We start from the raw sequence: 17,797 nt of genomic DNA on the forward strand, positions 1-17,797 counted from the left end.
CCCCCCTGCATTCAAGCCATATGGAATCTGGATTTTTTATTTTGGATGGGGTGTGGGAAGGCTGTCAAAACTGTTGGATTTGTTCTGTCTTTGATACAGGTTGGGGGTTTGGGTACAAAAATCACCAGGATACAGTTTTTACCCAGCTCTACAAGTGTGTTCACAGAAAACAGGGTAAATCTAGGGGTTGGGAGGGAGGGGGAGAAACTAGGATCCTATAAGCAGGGGCTGCTAGTGGAGATTAAGGTCTTTATCCTACAATCCTGCCCTGTTCTTCCAGCAACATCCTTGATAGGGGTGGAATGAGGGGTGTCCCTAGCCACGGCCCTGCTTTCAGTGTACAAAATAGGTGCTTTTTTCTTTAAGCTGAGAAGAACAAAATGCCTGCTGGTTACAAACCTTCACCGTTTGATAAAAAAGTCCTCCTGTGGGCAGGACGCTTTAAGGCTGAAGAGGATATTCCTCCAAGGATCCCGTAAGTGCATCATTGTTTCCAGGAGGGGTTATTGAGCTGAAGTGAAAGAGGGTAGCGTGTTCTTTGATTTGAAACTGACCCTAAAGCTTAACCTGATGATAATTATCCATGTCCTAAATTTCAGTGATCAAGTAGGAGGCAAAAGTACCTCTGATAAGAGATGGTGAGATAATATGTTACCTTTTCCTCTACTTCCACATCACTACCTCTCCCTCATTTAAGAGCTTCTAATGTAACTGCCCTCTCTGCTTTCCACTGTTACCTTTATGCTGTCACTTTGTACCAGACCAAAAAATGTGCCCTGACCAAATGCAATGCTTAGATCCTACTCAAGCTCTTTTTTTTAACTTTTAACGTCTCCAAGAATAGCCTGCGTCTTGGTAGTGAGGCCATTTTCCTGGGAGGAGGGAGTCTGTGGGCCTGAACCCCCTCAGGCAGAGGGAAGAACAGTCTCTCACATCCTGGGTAAGTGTTCCTTGCTCTAAGCCAGTGGATCTCCACCTTTATTGTACCAGGACCCATTTGTAAACATGGATGGCCAGTCCTGACCAGGTGCCCCCCACCCCCAGGCCCCAGCTTCTAGCGTGCCCCTTGCAGACTGGAACTCTGCCCGCCTACAAGGGGAAAAAACAGTTTCCCACGTTTTTCTCCTTTAAAGGAGAATCTATTTTTAAAGTTTGCCGATCCACTTATAGTTTGTTCACAACCCTTTCATATATTCTTGCATCCCACTTGTGCATCATGACCTACAGGTTTTGAAATGCTGCTCTAAGCTATTACAAATAAGTGGGGCTCTTTCTCCTTCAGCCATCTCTGGCCAAGAAAGCAAACTATGCTTTTTGAAGGAAAATGCCTTCAGTAGGAGGTTCAGGGCTGTGGATAGATGCATCTACTGCAGGGTCCAAGTGAGGCATTTGGAGAGATAGAATTTAAGACTTATTCCTGTCCTCAGCATTGCATGTTGGTTACCATCAGGCATCTGCATACCAAAAGCTGCTGGTTTTCATAGTTCCTTCCTCAGCATACTGGCTGTTCTGAATCCCATTCAGAGGTGATTAATTCTCCCTAGGCTCTGTATAGGTTGCCAGATGCCTCGCTTAGGGTTCTGGATTCCACTTTAGTGGGCCAAGTGCCTAAAAGTTAACCACCAAAATGCCTAAGCCCTTCATTGGATCTCGCCCCAAGTCTCACATTCTATTATTGTACCTTCCTGTGGGTGACTTGTCTTTTCTACTGTTCCATAAGTAGGGATAAGATGTTTTCAGAACAGTGATTCTCAACCAGGGCACCACCAAAACCTCTGAAAGGTGCTTCAAGGTGTGAGGAGATATTCTACCTGCATGATTTCCCCATCCCCCTCACCCAGTCCCCCTGTACAAATAAGAAAGCACTTATAATATATAAATTAGTTTTTAAAATTGGGTGCCGCACAATTCACAGAAGTTATGGAGAAAAAGGTCAAGAATCATTGTTTTAGAAGATTGTTACAGAAGCTGGCAATCCTACCATAAAAATGGAAATGCTTAACACAACGTAAGGCACAGCTGATCACAGCAGAAGGGAAGCTGTTGGACTTTCAGAACATGTCACCTCTGAAAATTTGGAAGCATCTGAACACTCAGATGTAAGCCTAAAACAATTTTCTGGGACCATGTTTTTCTTGATGAGTTCAGGTGGATACTGTTTAAGAACTAAACAACTTGTGATCATCATTACTGAAGGAAACAGAAATATTTGCGTGAGCAAGATGGAAAGGGTTTGGTCCAAAGCCTGTTAGTGATTTGAGCACTGTTGGTATTTGCAGATTGGCGTGTTTATTCTGTTTGATCTAACAAAATGTCACATCAGAGGAAGGTTGCATCAGTCACCAATATTTTGTTTATAGATCACATAAACACAATATACATTATGAAATAGTGGATGATTACTAAATGATGACAAACAAGTGACAATATATAATGTCAGCAAAGTGTTTGAGAAAAAATGGGGAGAGAGAAAAACAGCATGTCCTCTTCCTTGTTTACTTTTTCAAAGCATATTTCCAGGATCAACCGAAGCAGTTATGATCTGCTTAAGCCTGGAAAGCCCATAGGCTAGATTGAGGCATGTAGCTAATGGCCATGAAGAAGCAATGTGACTACCATTCTCATCTATCTACCTTTGACTTCCCAGCCTGAGTAACTGGGTTGACTGAGGTCAACCATTGATAAAGTCTAAAGTAAGAGGCCTTAAACCACTTTACCATTCCATGTTCTTCAGAAAACTGAATACACAAGGGTAAATCTCGTAGTGCATTAGACATTTCCTTTCCACTAGCCACCACCTCCTCAGATAATTTTACTGAAAAAAAATGTCATCACCAGAAGTTAACTTATAAAAGACATGTTTGTGTAACTGCCTAACAGAAATAATATCCATCTCCAGTCTAGCTACATTTCTTATTGCCAGACTTCTTGGTAGAGGAGTTAATCGTATGTAACATACTGCACTTTGAGAAACAGTTAAAGGGAATGTATCTGGGTGTTTCTTTTGTTTCCATCAGTTCCATTCCTTGTGTAATGAAGACAATAAGGAAGAGAGCAGCATGGTTGCAAGCAAAAATACACTTGTCCCTTATTTACGTCACATTGGACACCTTTTATTGTCATCCTCATGTTAGAACTATTTCCTATTCCAGTGGCAAATCCTAGTTTAACTGGCATCTATGGCAAAACTCCTATTACTTGAAGGGGGCCAGGAATTTACAGATAATTTTCAATGTTGTATTTTAGAAAGACTAATTCAAATTATATCACATTTGAAAATGTGGGTTGCACAGTACCATAACAATAAAGTTTGATTTCTCCAGAAGCTCAGCTCTCAGGGAACTGGGTGGGGAAGAATTAACTTTGTGAAAGCAGAGCATCCAAACAGATGGCTCTATGGCTGCAGTTGATTTCTCGCCGGCTCTGGGAACCAAATCCATGACTGCATTTGTGGACAAAACTTGCACCAGTGGTTTAGCCCCTGATGATTTTAGAAAAAAATCCTTCTCATGATAGGGTGCTCATTTCTCTCTCAACTTATAGCAACTTTGTCTTAGAAAAGACAGTTAGATTACTTTCAGATTAGGCCTCTGAAACCTATAAAAAATAAGTATAAAATACCCATGAGATTTTTTAAATTAACTTATACATAAGCAAGACAGGCTAGTTTGTGAGTGTGATAACTGCTGGACAGGCAAAAAGTAAATGTAATCACTCTTCTTTAACATGACCAAATGTTTTTTTTAGAACTGCAATTCATGAACCACGTAATCAAAAAACCTAATTCTTAGAAAACAGGCTTGAGCAAAATCCTGTTGTTAATGATTAGTTATCAAGATAGGCCTTTACTCAACTTGCCATTGCAAAGTTAAGTCATTTGGCATTAAGTAAGCAAGTCCTAGTGTTCCTCCAACATTTGTTTAAACAACACTGTCATTGATTTCAGTGAAGGGTGCGCTTGATTCTTGAGCATGGATGAAGAGGTATAGTCCTTAATGAAAGGATACAGCAGCCCATAAGGTTTGGTTCCCTTGAATCAGAGGCAGAAAGCAAGAAGTTGTATGGTGTTTCAGGACAGTTTCAATTAGTGCAATTTGAAATACGATTAGGTCTGTAAGATAGTTGTTACTGACCTAACACATTTATATTTTGGCTTCTGTTATTCCAAATGCATCCTAGATTAATAGTTGTATGCGAGTCTGGTTTTGATTTCTTAAAACTAATGCATTTAAGCAATATAGAACAGAGAACAAGTGTTCTCTGGCCTACAAGCACTGACAGCCAACTACTTGGCACCTGCAACTCAAGCTGCTCAGCTAACCCTGAAAGATTTGCCCGTGTGTGATAGTAAGGTTTTAAAGGGCTAAAGAGGAGCACTGCAGTCAGTGTCCAGTTTTATCACAAGTTTGCTTCTAGGTAAAAATGGATAGTGCTTGTTTTCAGCTGCTTTGTTAGGTAGTATGGCTGTCAAGGTTTGTCCCTTTGTGCATTTGAAAAAAGCAAGGTATTTTTTGGAGAAGTATGTAAAATTCATTCATACAATGCAATTTTAAAATTCTACTATAAAAGGAATGAATCTTAATTACAAGCAACAGGCCCATCAAATTAAACTTTATTTTAAAAGGGAAAGTTTAAAGAGAAAGGAATCGTCTCCAGTCTTGCACATGCAAGACAAAATTTGAATAGTGTTCAGTCCTTAAGTGTCATATCTAGTAGAAAATGGCTCAATTCAAGCTTTTAGGAGACTACATACTGGAGGGTTGAAGGGATTCCTGCTTTTGTGTCCCCCAACTTGGACTGAGTACACACAGCCCACTATTGCTTGCCAATTGTTTCAGGAACTAAAGAGCACAGCTGGTAGTGACCAGCAAAGGTTGAGGTTTCTGGAAGTTAAGGAGCTCTAGTTCAGTGTGCAACACGGGGCCTTCAAGGCTTGTCTGTGGTCCATAGATTAAAAACCAAAATTAATTGAATTGCCACATAAGTTGCACAAAAGTATTTTAAATTCATAAATACTGAATAAATGTACAGTAAATGTATGTCTTTTTCATTTCACAAAATTATAGGAGAAACATTACACAAAGTTTTAGGGGAAAAAGTATCAAGGAATTCATCTACCTTGTGGTTTCATTTGGAGATTATTAACTACTTTCCACTTCACAAAGTGAAAGGAAAATGCGTCAATCCTGGAAGGGCCACATCTTACTAACTGGTTCACAGTATTTAACTTGTTAAAAAAGTTACATCTATGGTGCCTAGAAAGGACACACCTCAATGTTTCATACTGATTTGTCTCACTACCATCTTAATTTTAGGCACGAAATGCTGGATTTTGCAAGAAGTAAAGTTCGAATAAAAGTCTGTTACATCATGATTGGACTTACAATTGTAGCCTGCTTAGCTACAATTGCATCTGCTAAAAGAGTAGGTATACTGACTGGTGGGGGTGGTGGTGTGCATGTGTGTGTATGTGTGCGCGTGCGTGCCTGCACGTGTGCGCACGTAGGCATGTACATGCGCATTTAAGACAGGGTGTCAAACTCTACAGTATTGTAATTTACAAGCTGCTATTTATTCAGACTTAACACTACTGTATGTTAGCTACCAAACACTCTCCTCCACAACTGATGTTACTACAGGACATTAACTGCCAGCATAATGCAATATTTTCAACACTGCACTAAAGTGAGCATCTTATTTTTGCAGGCTACTGAACACCAGGAATCCTTAATAAGCGGGAACCTAGCCAAGAAAGCCAAATGGCGTGAAGAGGCTGCAACAGCAGTAGAGTCAAAGACTAAATAATCTTTAAAACTTGAGCAGCTGCTTGTAGGAGCAAACTTTAAAATACCTAAACAATTTCTTTGTATTGGCAATTTTCTCCATTAATGAGACTGTATTAATAAAACTTTGATAAATTAGAGCGCAACTAAAGTTGCATAGGAGCATGGAGTTTCTTTCCTTGTTACACAAAGATGTTTTAAATACTTACAACGTATGGCCAAGGTCAATTCAAGCATGTGGAAAATTCTAATAATTTTAGTTTCAATAAGCTTTATCTATTTTCCTGTTTAGATAAAATGTTAATTGCCTACAGATGGCACAGGGGATCCAAGGTGTCATTGCCTCTGCCCTGAACATTTGAGTTGATTCTGACCCTTGCTTTATATTATTGACTAAAACAGGGCATGTCTACTCAAGATGCTTAACTGTGCAGTAGAGCTAATTATTGCGCAGTAAGCATCCACATCTACATGTGCAGATGCTTACTGTGCAGTAATTGGTTCTGATTGCGAGTAAATTTGCTACCTGCAAATGCAAGTAGCAAAATTTACTTGGGATCACTTACTGTACAGTAGTGCATGTGTATATGCCTGATCAGGAGAAAATATCCTCCTGGTCAGCCGGGCAGCAAGGGGTGGGAGATTGCTCCCTTCCCCCAGGGAGTTGCCAGCTGCTGGGGCAGGCTCTGCTACTGCAGCCTGGGTGGGGCAATGTCCCTCTGCCTTGGCAGCAAGGAGCTCCCAGCCCCTGCTCTGCAATTGTGGGACTGGGAGATCATTATTTCCCAGTGCCAGCTCTGCTGTTGTAGGGGTCCATTACAGGGCCATGGGGAGTGGGAGCAGCCTGCTGCTACATCCTTGCACATGTAGTCATGTGCCTGGGAGAGTTTACTCTCCAATAGTTTACTTGAGAGCAAACTGCTGCTGGATTAGTCGCATGTGTAGACACATGCACAGTTTGCAAATGGCTTTACATTAAAGAAAGGAGTGTTAAGCCAGGGGCTACAAGCTTGTTTTGAGATGTTATTGATTCTGTTTATCACTACTGCAGCTCTAATGGGGGGAGGGGGGAAACAAGGTAACGATAAAGCATTTGCTCCAGTCAATAAGAAGAGTTTGACACAAGCTGGACTGACTCTGCATTTGCAAACTAATACACAAAGAGTTAACCCTGGAATCCTCCATGAAGCTAATTTTGAAGCCAAAGAAGATGAGGATAAAGGGAAACACAACATTGTTTATGTTAGATATTTTTCTAATTTTAAAAATCCACTTCTTGCAAGATTTGGGTTTCTGTTGGGGGGCAGGGGAAGGAAGTATTGCACTCTCCTACAGCATAGAAACTTGGTTCTTCCTATAGAGAAAACTGCATTTTTATTTGGCATTGCCTAAAGAATGGGATTCGAAGAAGCACAATATTCACATCTGTGAAAAACTGCTTTTATTAGTTCTGTATGGTATTTGTAGTTGTAACATTCCATAATATTGCATACTGTTCATATGTATGTTTAATTACAGTAATGGGCCTCCAATCTGGATTTAAAGATGCACTATCACTATAGACATTAGTTTAATACATTAAACTAATGTATTAAATGCCATGTATGAAAACAAAAACACTTCTAATTCATGATTTCTATTAAATGTCAGACTGGTTTGCAATCCATATCAAGTGGCAAATTCAGTGTGTGTATATAAAAACATCATATTCAATATTGCAATTCAGCTTTTTGTAAGACCATAAAACCAACTGAGGTAACTGAAGATGAAGGAAGATTAATAGTGCATCTTTTCACACAGTCCCAGCAATTAAAAAAAACAAAACAAAAAATCCAAACATTTTTCCAGTTTCAAACTTGTTCTATAGTAAAGAAGTTAATTTCTGTGCCAACATTGTTACTGTATTTGATTACTGCTAGCAACAGTGTTCAAAGCAAATACTACAAAATTAAAGAGCAGTATGAACAACACTTCAAAGACAAAAAGTGCAGTGATGAAAAATGTCAGTAGAAAGTTAGATATGGATTTTAGTGTATCAGATTAGGGAACTAAAACAGACTTGGCACAGTTGCATAGATTAACTAGTCGGAATTCAAATTCAAGCAGAACAAATAACACCCTATTAAAAAATTCTTCTTTTGAAGAAGCTGCATAACTAAAGCAATGCTTTAAGTGTTCTGTTTTTAAATTAAATTTAGAACAGGTATGAACCTTCTAGATAAAGCCAATATGGACAAAATATTTAGCAAATTCTGGCTCTGCTCAATCACCCACCTTTAACAGCCTTTCATAGAGCAAAGCTAACAGCTCCCCGTGCCCCAGTCAACTGCATTGTTCTCATAAGCATCTATGATGCCATCAGTGACATAGGCTTTGTTAACTTGTGAAAGCTTTCTTATAGAACACAGCCAGACAACAGCCATTCTTAATGGATGGCTATTTAAAACAACTGTTTCCCATGAGACTTAGTTTTGCTTTGAGTAGAACTAAAAATTACCAAAGGGACTACTGGACTTTAACTGATTAGGGTAAACCTTGAGATTAAATAAGATCCTTTTCATTAACCAAAGTCCATTGATTTTAGTTCCCAATTAAGCTAATAGCAAATACTTCGAATATGCCAGAGGCATGAAATATAATTTTGTATCTAAATGCATAAAGTGCAGTCACTAACTGCTCAAACACATACTGTATCCACAAAAGCACTCTCAAACAAGTATTAACACTTTAAATGCCCCTTCTTCTCACCATTTACAAGTCTTTTAATTAAGATTTTCATAATTTAGATTTGGCTTAACTGGAGAGGCTTATAAATGCAGTGCTTACGGGGTCCTCAAAATAAAAGCAGGCACAGCTGGTTATGCAATATTATCAAAACAATTTAGCTAGAAATAGTGGAATACCCTGTTACCTGTAATTATTCTTTCATTAAAAGAACACTGAAATTCAGCATTTAACTAGTAATCCTGGTAAATTTCCCAATATCATTACCCTGTATGTTTTGAACAAATACGCCCAAAAAAACCTGACAGCATCTCTCAAACTATCATTGTAGAAAAGGGCACAACTACAATCCTCCAACATTATAAGAAAAATTTGGCAGCTGTACTAAGCATTATGCACATTATTCAAAATGCTGTAATTCTGTACAAATCTTATGTTTAAAGTGTCACTTGCTAAAATCTCATTATATAGAACCTATAAAGTACCAGCACTCCTATGTACATTCCCTCTCCATAGTGAATCTGATTTCCACAAAAAGAATTCAAGTGCAGTTGCAGTTTCTCTCAATTATATCTTGCTAATTATAATCAGTCACAATGGTCCACCAAACTCATAAAATCAGCTTCCTTCAATTCCCATCTTCAAGCTACAACATAGTATATATTGCTGTAACAGTCCCCTTAAAGTAAATTCTGTTATGAATGTCAACCAAAAAGAGTACTTGTACTTTTTATAAGCAAATTAAAAAATCTTAAGTACAGTGAAAGTACGTAAATGAAACCACCCTCTAATCAGTGCATCAAAGTTTTGGTTAGCAACCAGCACAGTATCACAGGAAAAGTGATTTTAATTGGAAATTGCAACTACTGTAGAGGATTAAACACTTTCAGAGGTCAAAGAGGTTTTCACTATTATTTCAACACAAAGTTTGACATGAATATGTTAAATATTTAAAATGAGGTTTTCAATAGTCCAAAGGTTTAAGTTATCAGACTGACTACTACTATGTGAGAACAAGCAGTACAGCTTAATGATTTTGAAAAAATCTAACGTCAATATTCAAATTCTTAGATATGTTTTTTTTAGTTGGTAGTAGCAACAGACATTAAGTGTTGTAGAATTTAAATATTTAAGCAGACATCTAGATTCATTTTGTTGTCTGCATACCTAATATCATATTTACAATAAAACAAACCTTTTTCCTTCAGCCAGATGGAGAAGATTCCTTCTCCCAATGCAGCAATACTACGGATCATAATAGGGTGCATTTTTAATTTTATCTAAAAGAAAATGCAAACACTTCAAAACAGTGGTAACATATTTGGTCAGAAGCAACACGTATACAATCAGTCTAAACTTTGCTCAAGAACGGCAAATATTGCAGGGATTCTCAAACTAGTATAATCTAACCACTTTTTAATGTAGAAACAGTCACATGAACCTGTCCTATTTCTTACAATTCACCCTCCCTCATTCCCAATCACAACATTCCTGTGGCAACTATAGTAATTGCTCACATAACGAAGTATCACATTTGTAACTGGCTTTTAATGTTGTTTAGCAGCTTGAACTAAGGGGCCAGCATCAAAACTAGAGAGATTTCTACTGATTTGAAAGCCTTTAAATAAGTGCGTCTACATGATGCAGAACTGCCTTTTATGTTTATTATATATTCGAAGTTAAATCAGGTAATCAACATTACATACTTTAAAATCTGTTTGCTTTTAAATATGCTTTATAAATACATTTCACTAGTCCTTTGCAAGTATAATGATAAAACTACATCTTACAATTTAAATAAATATTTTTCACATTCTAATTTAGCTTTTTTTACAAGCACTTTAATATTATGCTTTAGTTTTGAAGCAACTTTTTGGCTTCAATATAAGAGGTAGATTTGATAAAGATTGGGCATGTCAAGCTTACTGTCAACAGCTGCACTGCTAATATGCAGTTTCAAAGATTACATGAAAAATTCAGAACCACTACCTAAAATCCTACTGAGGTTATTATTCAAGCTTAACAGTTCTTGTTAAATCACATATAATGCCTTAACGTTAGACTTGATTACGCACACAGTCCGTTTCTAAACATACAAGACAATGGAATACAAAAATACAAAAAATGAATGAATGAAAAATTGTTTCTAACACAAAAGTTACAAAAGTGCACGAGCTGCTTCTTTATCCGTCTTCTGCAAAACTCGTTCAAATGTTCTTCTAACTTTGGCCACAAAGAGAAGACCCTTGGGAAAAAACCCTATAATGTTTACATTTACATATGCTTGTCTTCACTTAAACAATTACAGCTGAAACCCTTCCATTGGAGCTTCCTGTTGCTGAAACACAAACTGTTGCTGACTCTCATCCACTTGAGGTGCAATACTAGCATCCTCTTCTTCCACACCAAAGTAATGTTCTATTAGCTCAAAAGCCTTTTGGTAGATCTCTTGATTTTCATGTCTTTGAAGAAATTCAATTTTATCCAGTCCTAAATATAAAAAGGAAAAAAAATAATGGAAAACAATGCAAATGAATTTCAAAGTTTGTATAATATAGAGGTAAATCCATGTATTGTGAATTTTTTCATAACCCAAACTGTGTGATGAATTCAGCAGAGAGGCAGGTTGCAACATAAAAATTATTGGTAACTCCCAATTTGAAAAAAATGCAGCCCAGAACCAAATTTTCTTTACCATAATTTGTATAAATCCACCCTGAGTATTCCAGTGTCGTGGGTTTTATTTTTGGTGGCAGAGGGAGCAGGGAGGATATGCTCGCTCACAATTAAGATGCATTTCTTCAGTCCTAAATGCTCCAACAACCTGACTAGAGAATCTGTTAACCCTGTATTTCCAGGATTGATAGTACAGAATCATAAGCTCCATTTTCACTTTATAGTTCATTTTTAAATGTTGAATGATGCAAGAAGAACACAGGAAAGTAGGTTTAAATACTGATTTACAAAGATTCACCTTCTCTTGAATTACCAGATAAACTTATCAGTAATATACAAAACTGAATGCATTTAGCAATTTGAAGAAAAAAATGTTTTTAATGTACACGATTTGTAACCAAGTTTCTAAACTACTCCACAGTGAAATCGCATGATTTCTAAATGATGAATTATTCCTTGTTAAATTATTTACTTACCATATGCTTCCTCTATAAGGGCACAGTAAGGATTAATACCCATTCCATTTTGCTTGGATTCTTGCTCTCCCAGACGCAGAATATTTTCAAGTCCATTTAAAGCCACCTGCACTATTTTGGAATCCATCACAGTCAAGAGGTCACAAAGAGGTTTGGTGCAACCTAATGCTACTAAATATCTTTGTAATGATAAAGAAAGCAGAGAGGGAAGAAAAGTATTCATAATCTAGTATGTTAATTCTGACAAAAAATTCCGCTACCTTTGGTCTTTGCGTTCTCCTAACAACAAAACATCTTAAAGCTTCTCTAAAACATGCAGAAGTATTCAACAATTTTACTCTAAAATACAGTCAAAACTCTACTCATCCTAATGAGAGGTCTCTTATTTGTGCCTATAACCCAGAGTCTCCCACTTTCTAGTTAAATGTTCCAATCACTTGACACTCATATTCTGCATTTTAAAATCAGCTTTTCAATAGCATCACTGCCTCTGGCCAAACTGCTTTAATGGAAGTGGCTGTGTGCAATGAATTTAATGCTATCTGTTGGTGGTCCTATGTTCTAAGCACACCTACTGGAATATGTATGACCTCCTCACCCAAGAAGTTAAGTATGGAGGCAACTACTTTATGAAATGGTTTCTGGTGGGAAATATGGAACTAAATGCATATCTCAGTGAAGACAGCAATGCCTCTGGGAGTGCCTAAAATACTCTAAGTGTCTAGGTTTTCTAGTGAATGTAAAAGCTTAGGGAAGTCTCAGACACCTGCGGAGGTCTCAGACACCTGCACTAGGCAGAAATCCTTGAGAATTGCTTCCTTGAACTCTAGTGCCTGAACTTCTTTGTGGACCCCATTCTTAGTTTAGTGGGTTATTTTTAAACTCGTACTATGTTAATTTTACACATACTTCTTCAAATCAAATTGTACTTAAAATTACCTGATCTGTTCAGGAGTTCCTCCTGAAGTTGCATTAGTAATAGCCCACGCTGCTTCTTTTCTGGTGCGGAATTCAGCTTTCTGAAGAATTTCAATCAATATTGGAAAAATATTTGCATCTATAACGGCCTGAAAAAAATGACATGACTGTTTAAACAGTAACAAAAACTTCAAACAAATACATATATATGGGAAGGAGACATGGGATATGCTTCCAAAATATGGGATGTTTCTAAAATAGAAACTACCACTGGAGAACATGTCAACCTGGTCTTCTTATCCTGAAATCTTGTTTTTATAATAGCTAGTCATTTCTTTACAGAGAAGTGCACCAGACAGCAATGGAATTTAAACATGTAAATGTACATAAAACTTTATAGTCAGGAACTGACTGGAGCATACTATTTCATAAAAAAGTTCTTCTTTCTGAATTTGCCTCATAATGACAAGCTCAAAATTCATACTACAAATAATAATCCCCTTTCAATTAGGCTATTCAAATTGCATCAGCATGTTTAATATTCTGAGCATTGAAAATTCTAGGATTTCAAAACTGGAGGTAAACCTCTTAAAATAATCTAGCCTCAGTTGTAGTGTGCAGGTGGGAAAATACCTACATACTTTTTAAAGAAAAGAAAAGTATCAGTATTTAAAGGACTTAGAATCTGCTCAATTAATGAACTGTACCTCCCACTCCCCCCCTCAAAAATCCCAGTGATGAAATAGCCTATAGGTAAATTCCAAGTGAAAATTTAAAACAGTGTATTATATTAAAAGTGTCCTAAAATGGCAGGTATTCCACAATAACCCTTTATAGTTACAGACATTTCTATGACACCAACAGTTTTATAGGGCAATATGTTTCTGAGTACTCAGACTGGAGGTCTTGCATCTAAAACCAAGCAGACATACACAAACACCATATCCCTGTCTGATCAGCACAATAATGACCATTTCCAGGTCTGCTGATTAGTAAAGATGTATATTTACAGTACAACACATTGCAGATTTCATGCATAATCTCTTATTCTGGGAATCTCAAACTTTTTCACGGGGGTGGTTGGGAATTGGACCATTTTGCCATTCAGACCAATCAGTGGACGTGCTGAAAATTTTTCACAGAACAAAGGCTTAAAAATTTCGAACTGGCAAGGTTAAAATGAAATACAAAGTTTTGAATGAACAATATAAATGGATAAACATGTTTTAAGGAAATGGACATTCTCTCTCTCAGAAATTTTACTTTATGTGAAGCCACTTTTTGTAACAGAAAATCTTTGGAAGCAAATCATTTCTACGACTTGATCTTAAAATGAATTTATTTTAGTGTTCTGTCCACTGTGGAAAATACTTAAATCTAGCTTCCACAACAGACAATTGCTATAGGTTAAGAGATTCAAGCTACAGAAGTTCCTAATCAAATAGAAATCTTGTAAAGATTCCCATAAGGAATTAGGAGAATTACAGACAAGTTAAATTCCTTTATTCAAAAATAAATTTGTATGAAATGTTATTTATCAAGTTTCCCCGGAATAAAAACTGCTGATTAAAGTGCATTATTCCACATGCTATAAAGGATGGCAGTCCAACTGATAGCCCACAGAGGGCACATGGCCTGTGGCAGGCCAGCAAGATGCCAGTGGGCTGCACACAGTGAAGGAGGTCATGTGGGCCTGTGTGCTGCCAGCAAAACCCACCTAGTGAGGGAGCATTCCCAGAGAACAACCCCTGTAGCATGTGCAACATTACGTGGCCAGGGGACAGCACACAGCCCCTGGTCAACCAGAAGTTGGAGAGCCATGCTCTAAAGCACATCAGATGTGAACTGACTAAGCCAAGTGATTTTCTAAAATGAGGCCAACTGAACAAAAAGGGGAAAACATAGCTGTTATAATGGTCTTAATATTTAAGAAACTTTTGCATTCCTAATTTTTCTGTAACATTTTATCTTATCTTTTTAATACAGAAACAAATTCAACTCAAACTAATTTTTAATACTTGGGAACAAGCCCAACGCACAATTCTGAATGTTTTATGTAAAATATTCTGAATGCTCCTCCAAACTTTCAATCTTCACTGACTGTACTAAACTGGAATATAAAATAAATAATCAGATACTTTTCATGGACAATTTATATTTTTGTTATAATTTTCCAGGTAGCAAATCTAAGTATTGGAGGGTTGTCTTGAACCCACGCCCACTGCTGCAGCCGGGAAAACAGTGGCTAGGGATTGGGGGGTTTAAATTAGCATTTTTAAACAGTGATAAGTTAAATATTTTAAAAGCAAATGCTTTGTGTCACACATTTCTTCCATAAAAAGTTACTTAGCCCTTGAATAAGTCTTAACCTTCAATTAACTTTACAATTATCTAACAATTGATTCCTTTCAGAGGTAAAATGAATCAGTCTTAAAATGTTTAGCAAAATAGTGTATTTGTATTTTAAAGTTAACTGTAAACTTAGTTTATTATTTCTAATTGCCAGCATAAACACTGGGATAAAAATGAAGATACACCTAGAATTAAAACCAAATGGTAAGTTCTAAAATGTACTCACTTTTTCCTTCTGCAGGAAAAGCATGTGAGCTACCAGCTAAGAAAATTACTAATGTAAGAAAAGATTTTATTTACCTGAATCTGAGCTCTGTTTCCAGCAGTAATATTAGAAACAGTCCAACAAGCTTCTTTTCGAATGGATTCCTTAGGACTACTCAGCAAGTGCAGGAGACAGGGTAATGCAGAACAATTTAGAATTACCTAAAATGATTTGAGAGTTGAAAAGTTCTGTCTGCACTATATGGAAAAGGCACAATTCATGGTTTTAGCTGAACTCAAAAAGGTAAGTTTTACAACAGTATCTATACATAATGTGTAAAATTAGTCTTTTCCAAAAAGACGTTATTTCGGTAGAGCACTATAAAGCAAACAAGAAACAGACTGTTAAATGACTCAAAGACGATTAAGACAGAAAAACTGTTCTGGGGGACACACTCTTCAGCTATGGGCATGACAGGAAGCTCCTGTGTCCTGCAGTTCTGCTCTCCCAGCCCACAGTTTTAGAGCAGATTATCAGGGGGCACTCTTCTATGCAATTTCCTATCAGAACTTGGAGACTAGAGATAGAACAACCCTTCCCATACCTCTCAATTCTGGCAGATTGGAGGAGTGGGACATGCTCCGGAAAAGGGAACACACAGGAGAGCACTCGCTGACAGTCTACTCCACTCAGCATGAGTGAGCACCATACACCCCCCACTTTCCTGCGTGCTCCTGTATCTTGGTCTGCTCCCACCATTCACCTTTGTGAGAGCCACTGGCAGCGGGGATGGTGCCAGTAGCCTGTATGTGCTGCAGTTAAGTGGCAGGAAAAGCAGTAGCAGGTTAGGTGAAGGCACTAGTTTGCCTGAGGACTGATCCAGCTCACAGCTACAAAATCTTGCTGACCACTGATACAGACCATGCTAATATTCCTATATTAATAAAATTACTGAGAAAGAAGTTTTAAAAAAATTCTTTAAAATTTTAATGCATCTTTTTATGGCTACATTAGTGGATGCAGAACATTTTATCTGTGTAAACTAAAAACAACTCCAGTTATTTTTGAAAATTACTTTAGGAATTAATTTGTGGGAGGAACAGATGAAGATTCAGAATGAAGCTTGGTATTTTGCTTCTAGAACTGGAACAGCCAAACTGTTTTAAACCTCCTGGCAACTGCAGGTATAAGGCTTGGCCAAGAGTGTTAAATCTCTGGTCATGCTGGTGATATGTATGTTTTTATAAAAACCTCCTTCACTATAAAATCAGAATCCCAAACAAACATTTGGTTGCAATTAGTAGTCTTATGCAATTTAAGCAGTATAATTAATCCCTATAACAAAAATATTAAAATATAGTTCCTCCTTTTCTACATTATTTTTTCTCAAGTCAAACACTGTTCTTACCTGCGTCTGAATATCATCACCAGTCACAATATTTCCCACTGCTCTTAATGCAGGAGAGACAACTTTGTAATCATTGTGCCTAGAAAAATTACGGATGTTAGATTGTGTGAAGCTTCCAGGCATTACATAAAAACTAAGCTGAATAGTGTTTAGCTTTTGATGAGTAACTGTTACCTCTAAAACTCAATCTATGGGCAACTCAACACAACAATATCTTTTGTAATCCCACACTATTCAGAAAATTTGATTCCATAGCTGCTGAACCCAACTGCTCTATCCAAGGGGAAGTTTTCCCTCTGGGAGTTGCTAAAAGGCTGAAGTTAATGAGTGATAAATCATCTGAAAGCTGAAAATGTGAATGACTTACTTCACCCAAATGTCAAATTAATTGTACCCTTGAGAATATTATCATCCAGTCAGGAAAATAAAGTAAGCAGACAGTGAGGCTAAAGTAGACCCCATATAGAACAGGGTTTTTTGAGAGGCAATGTTTACTTCTTCCCCTAATCACATGGTAGATCTCCCTGTATGACCAACTGAGAAATAAATTAAAATACTTTAGCAAGGGCAACATAAAAATTCATCTCCAGCCCTCTCTCTCAAGAGTCACCCTAACCATATCTATTTACAGGGCAACTGCACAAAGTCTCACTTAGTGATGCAATCTCCCTTAGCTCTTGTCCCATTCCTAAGTGCATAGTGGAGTTTTGTTTCTCTCCTCTAGGTAGACACTGAGCCCAACCAAACTCAAATAGTATGAACATGATTCAAGTCTGCATCTGGGACACATGCACAAAATAACTCTCAGCATTTCTGGTGAATGAGCTCCTTAAAATATAAGATTAGCAAGAAAACAACAATATTCAAACACTACAGTTTTTAGACAATTTGTGTCTAGAGGTTGCTCTCTAGGATTAAAGTACTGCAGAGGAAAGATCTTTCACTAGCAGTATCTTTCACTTTTAGTAGAGGTGCACCGATACATCAGTCCAACATCAGATTACTACCGATATAAAGAAAAGTGGCTGTATGGGATATCAGCCCAATGGGGCCGATAACTTGGCCAATAAATGCCCATGCTGTGCACAGCCACAACACAGCATTCAGGCAGCTAGTAGGAGAGCCAGCAGCCTGGAGAGCTGCCTTGAGCTGGTAAGTCCAGTGTGATAGCAGGGGAGGGGGGAGGAAAAGGGTGTATGAGGGGCAGATCAAATGCCCCCCCATGGTAAGGGAGGGGGTGAAGGCTGCTCAGGTG

At 37.6% G+C, this 17,797-nt stretch overlaps 2 protein-coding genes across 2 annotated transcripts in view; one reads left to right on the plus strand and one right to left on the minus strand.

The window, feature by feature from the left end:
* The first annotated feature begins 260 nt into the window (after positions 1-260).
* FAM162B (family with sequence similarity 162 member B) lies at positions 261-5,943 on the plus strand. The gene is made up of 3 exons (XM_019520049.1): positions 261-475; positions 5,316-5,424; positions 5,707-5,943. The coding sequence occupies exons 1-3, from the start codon at positions 381-383 to the stop codon at positions 5,803-5,805; spliced, it is 303 nt and encodes a 100-aa protein (XP_019375594.1). The 5' UTR covers positions 261-380; the 3' UTR covers positions 5,806-5,943.
* Positions 5,944-7,207: 1,264 nt separating this feature from the next.
* Positions 7,208-17,797, minus strand: part of KPNA5 (karyopherin subunit alpha 5) — a 31,360-nt gene continuing 20,770 nt past the window's right edge. Inside the window, exons 10-14 of the mRNA XM_019520050.1 lie at positions 16,543-16,621; positions 15,230-15,355; positions 12,599-12,726; positions 11,660-11,838; positions 7,208-10,997 (exon numbers count right to left, since the gene is read on the minus strand). Of these exons, the coding sequence (XP_019375595.1) occupies positions 10,810-10,997; positions 11,660-11,838; positions 12,599-12,726; positions 15,230-15,355; positions 16,543-16,621 (700 nt within the window). The 3' untranslated portion in view covers positions 7,208-10,809. The remainder of the gene's footprint in view (positions 10,998-11,659; positions 11,839-12,598; positions 12,727-15,229; positions 15,356-16,542; positions 16,622-17,797) is intronic.

Source organism: Gavialis gangeticus, unplaced genomic scaffold, assembly GCF_001723915.1.
Source record: "Gavialis gangeticus isolate Ggan-Ray unplaced genomic scaffold, GavGan_comp1, whole genome shotgun sequence".
NCBI lineage: Eukaryota > Metazoa > Chordata > Crocodylia > Gavialidae > Gavialis > Gavialis gangeticus.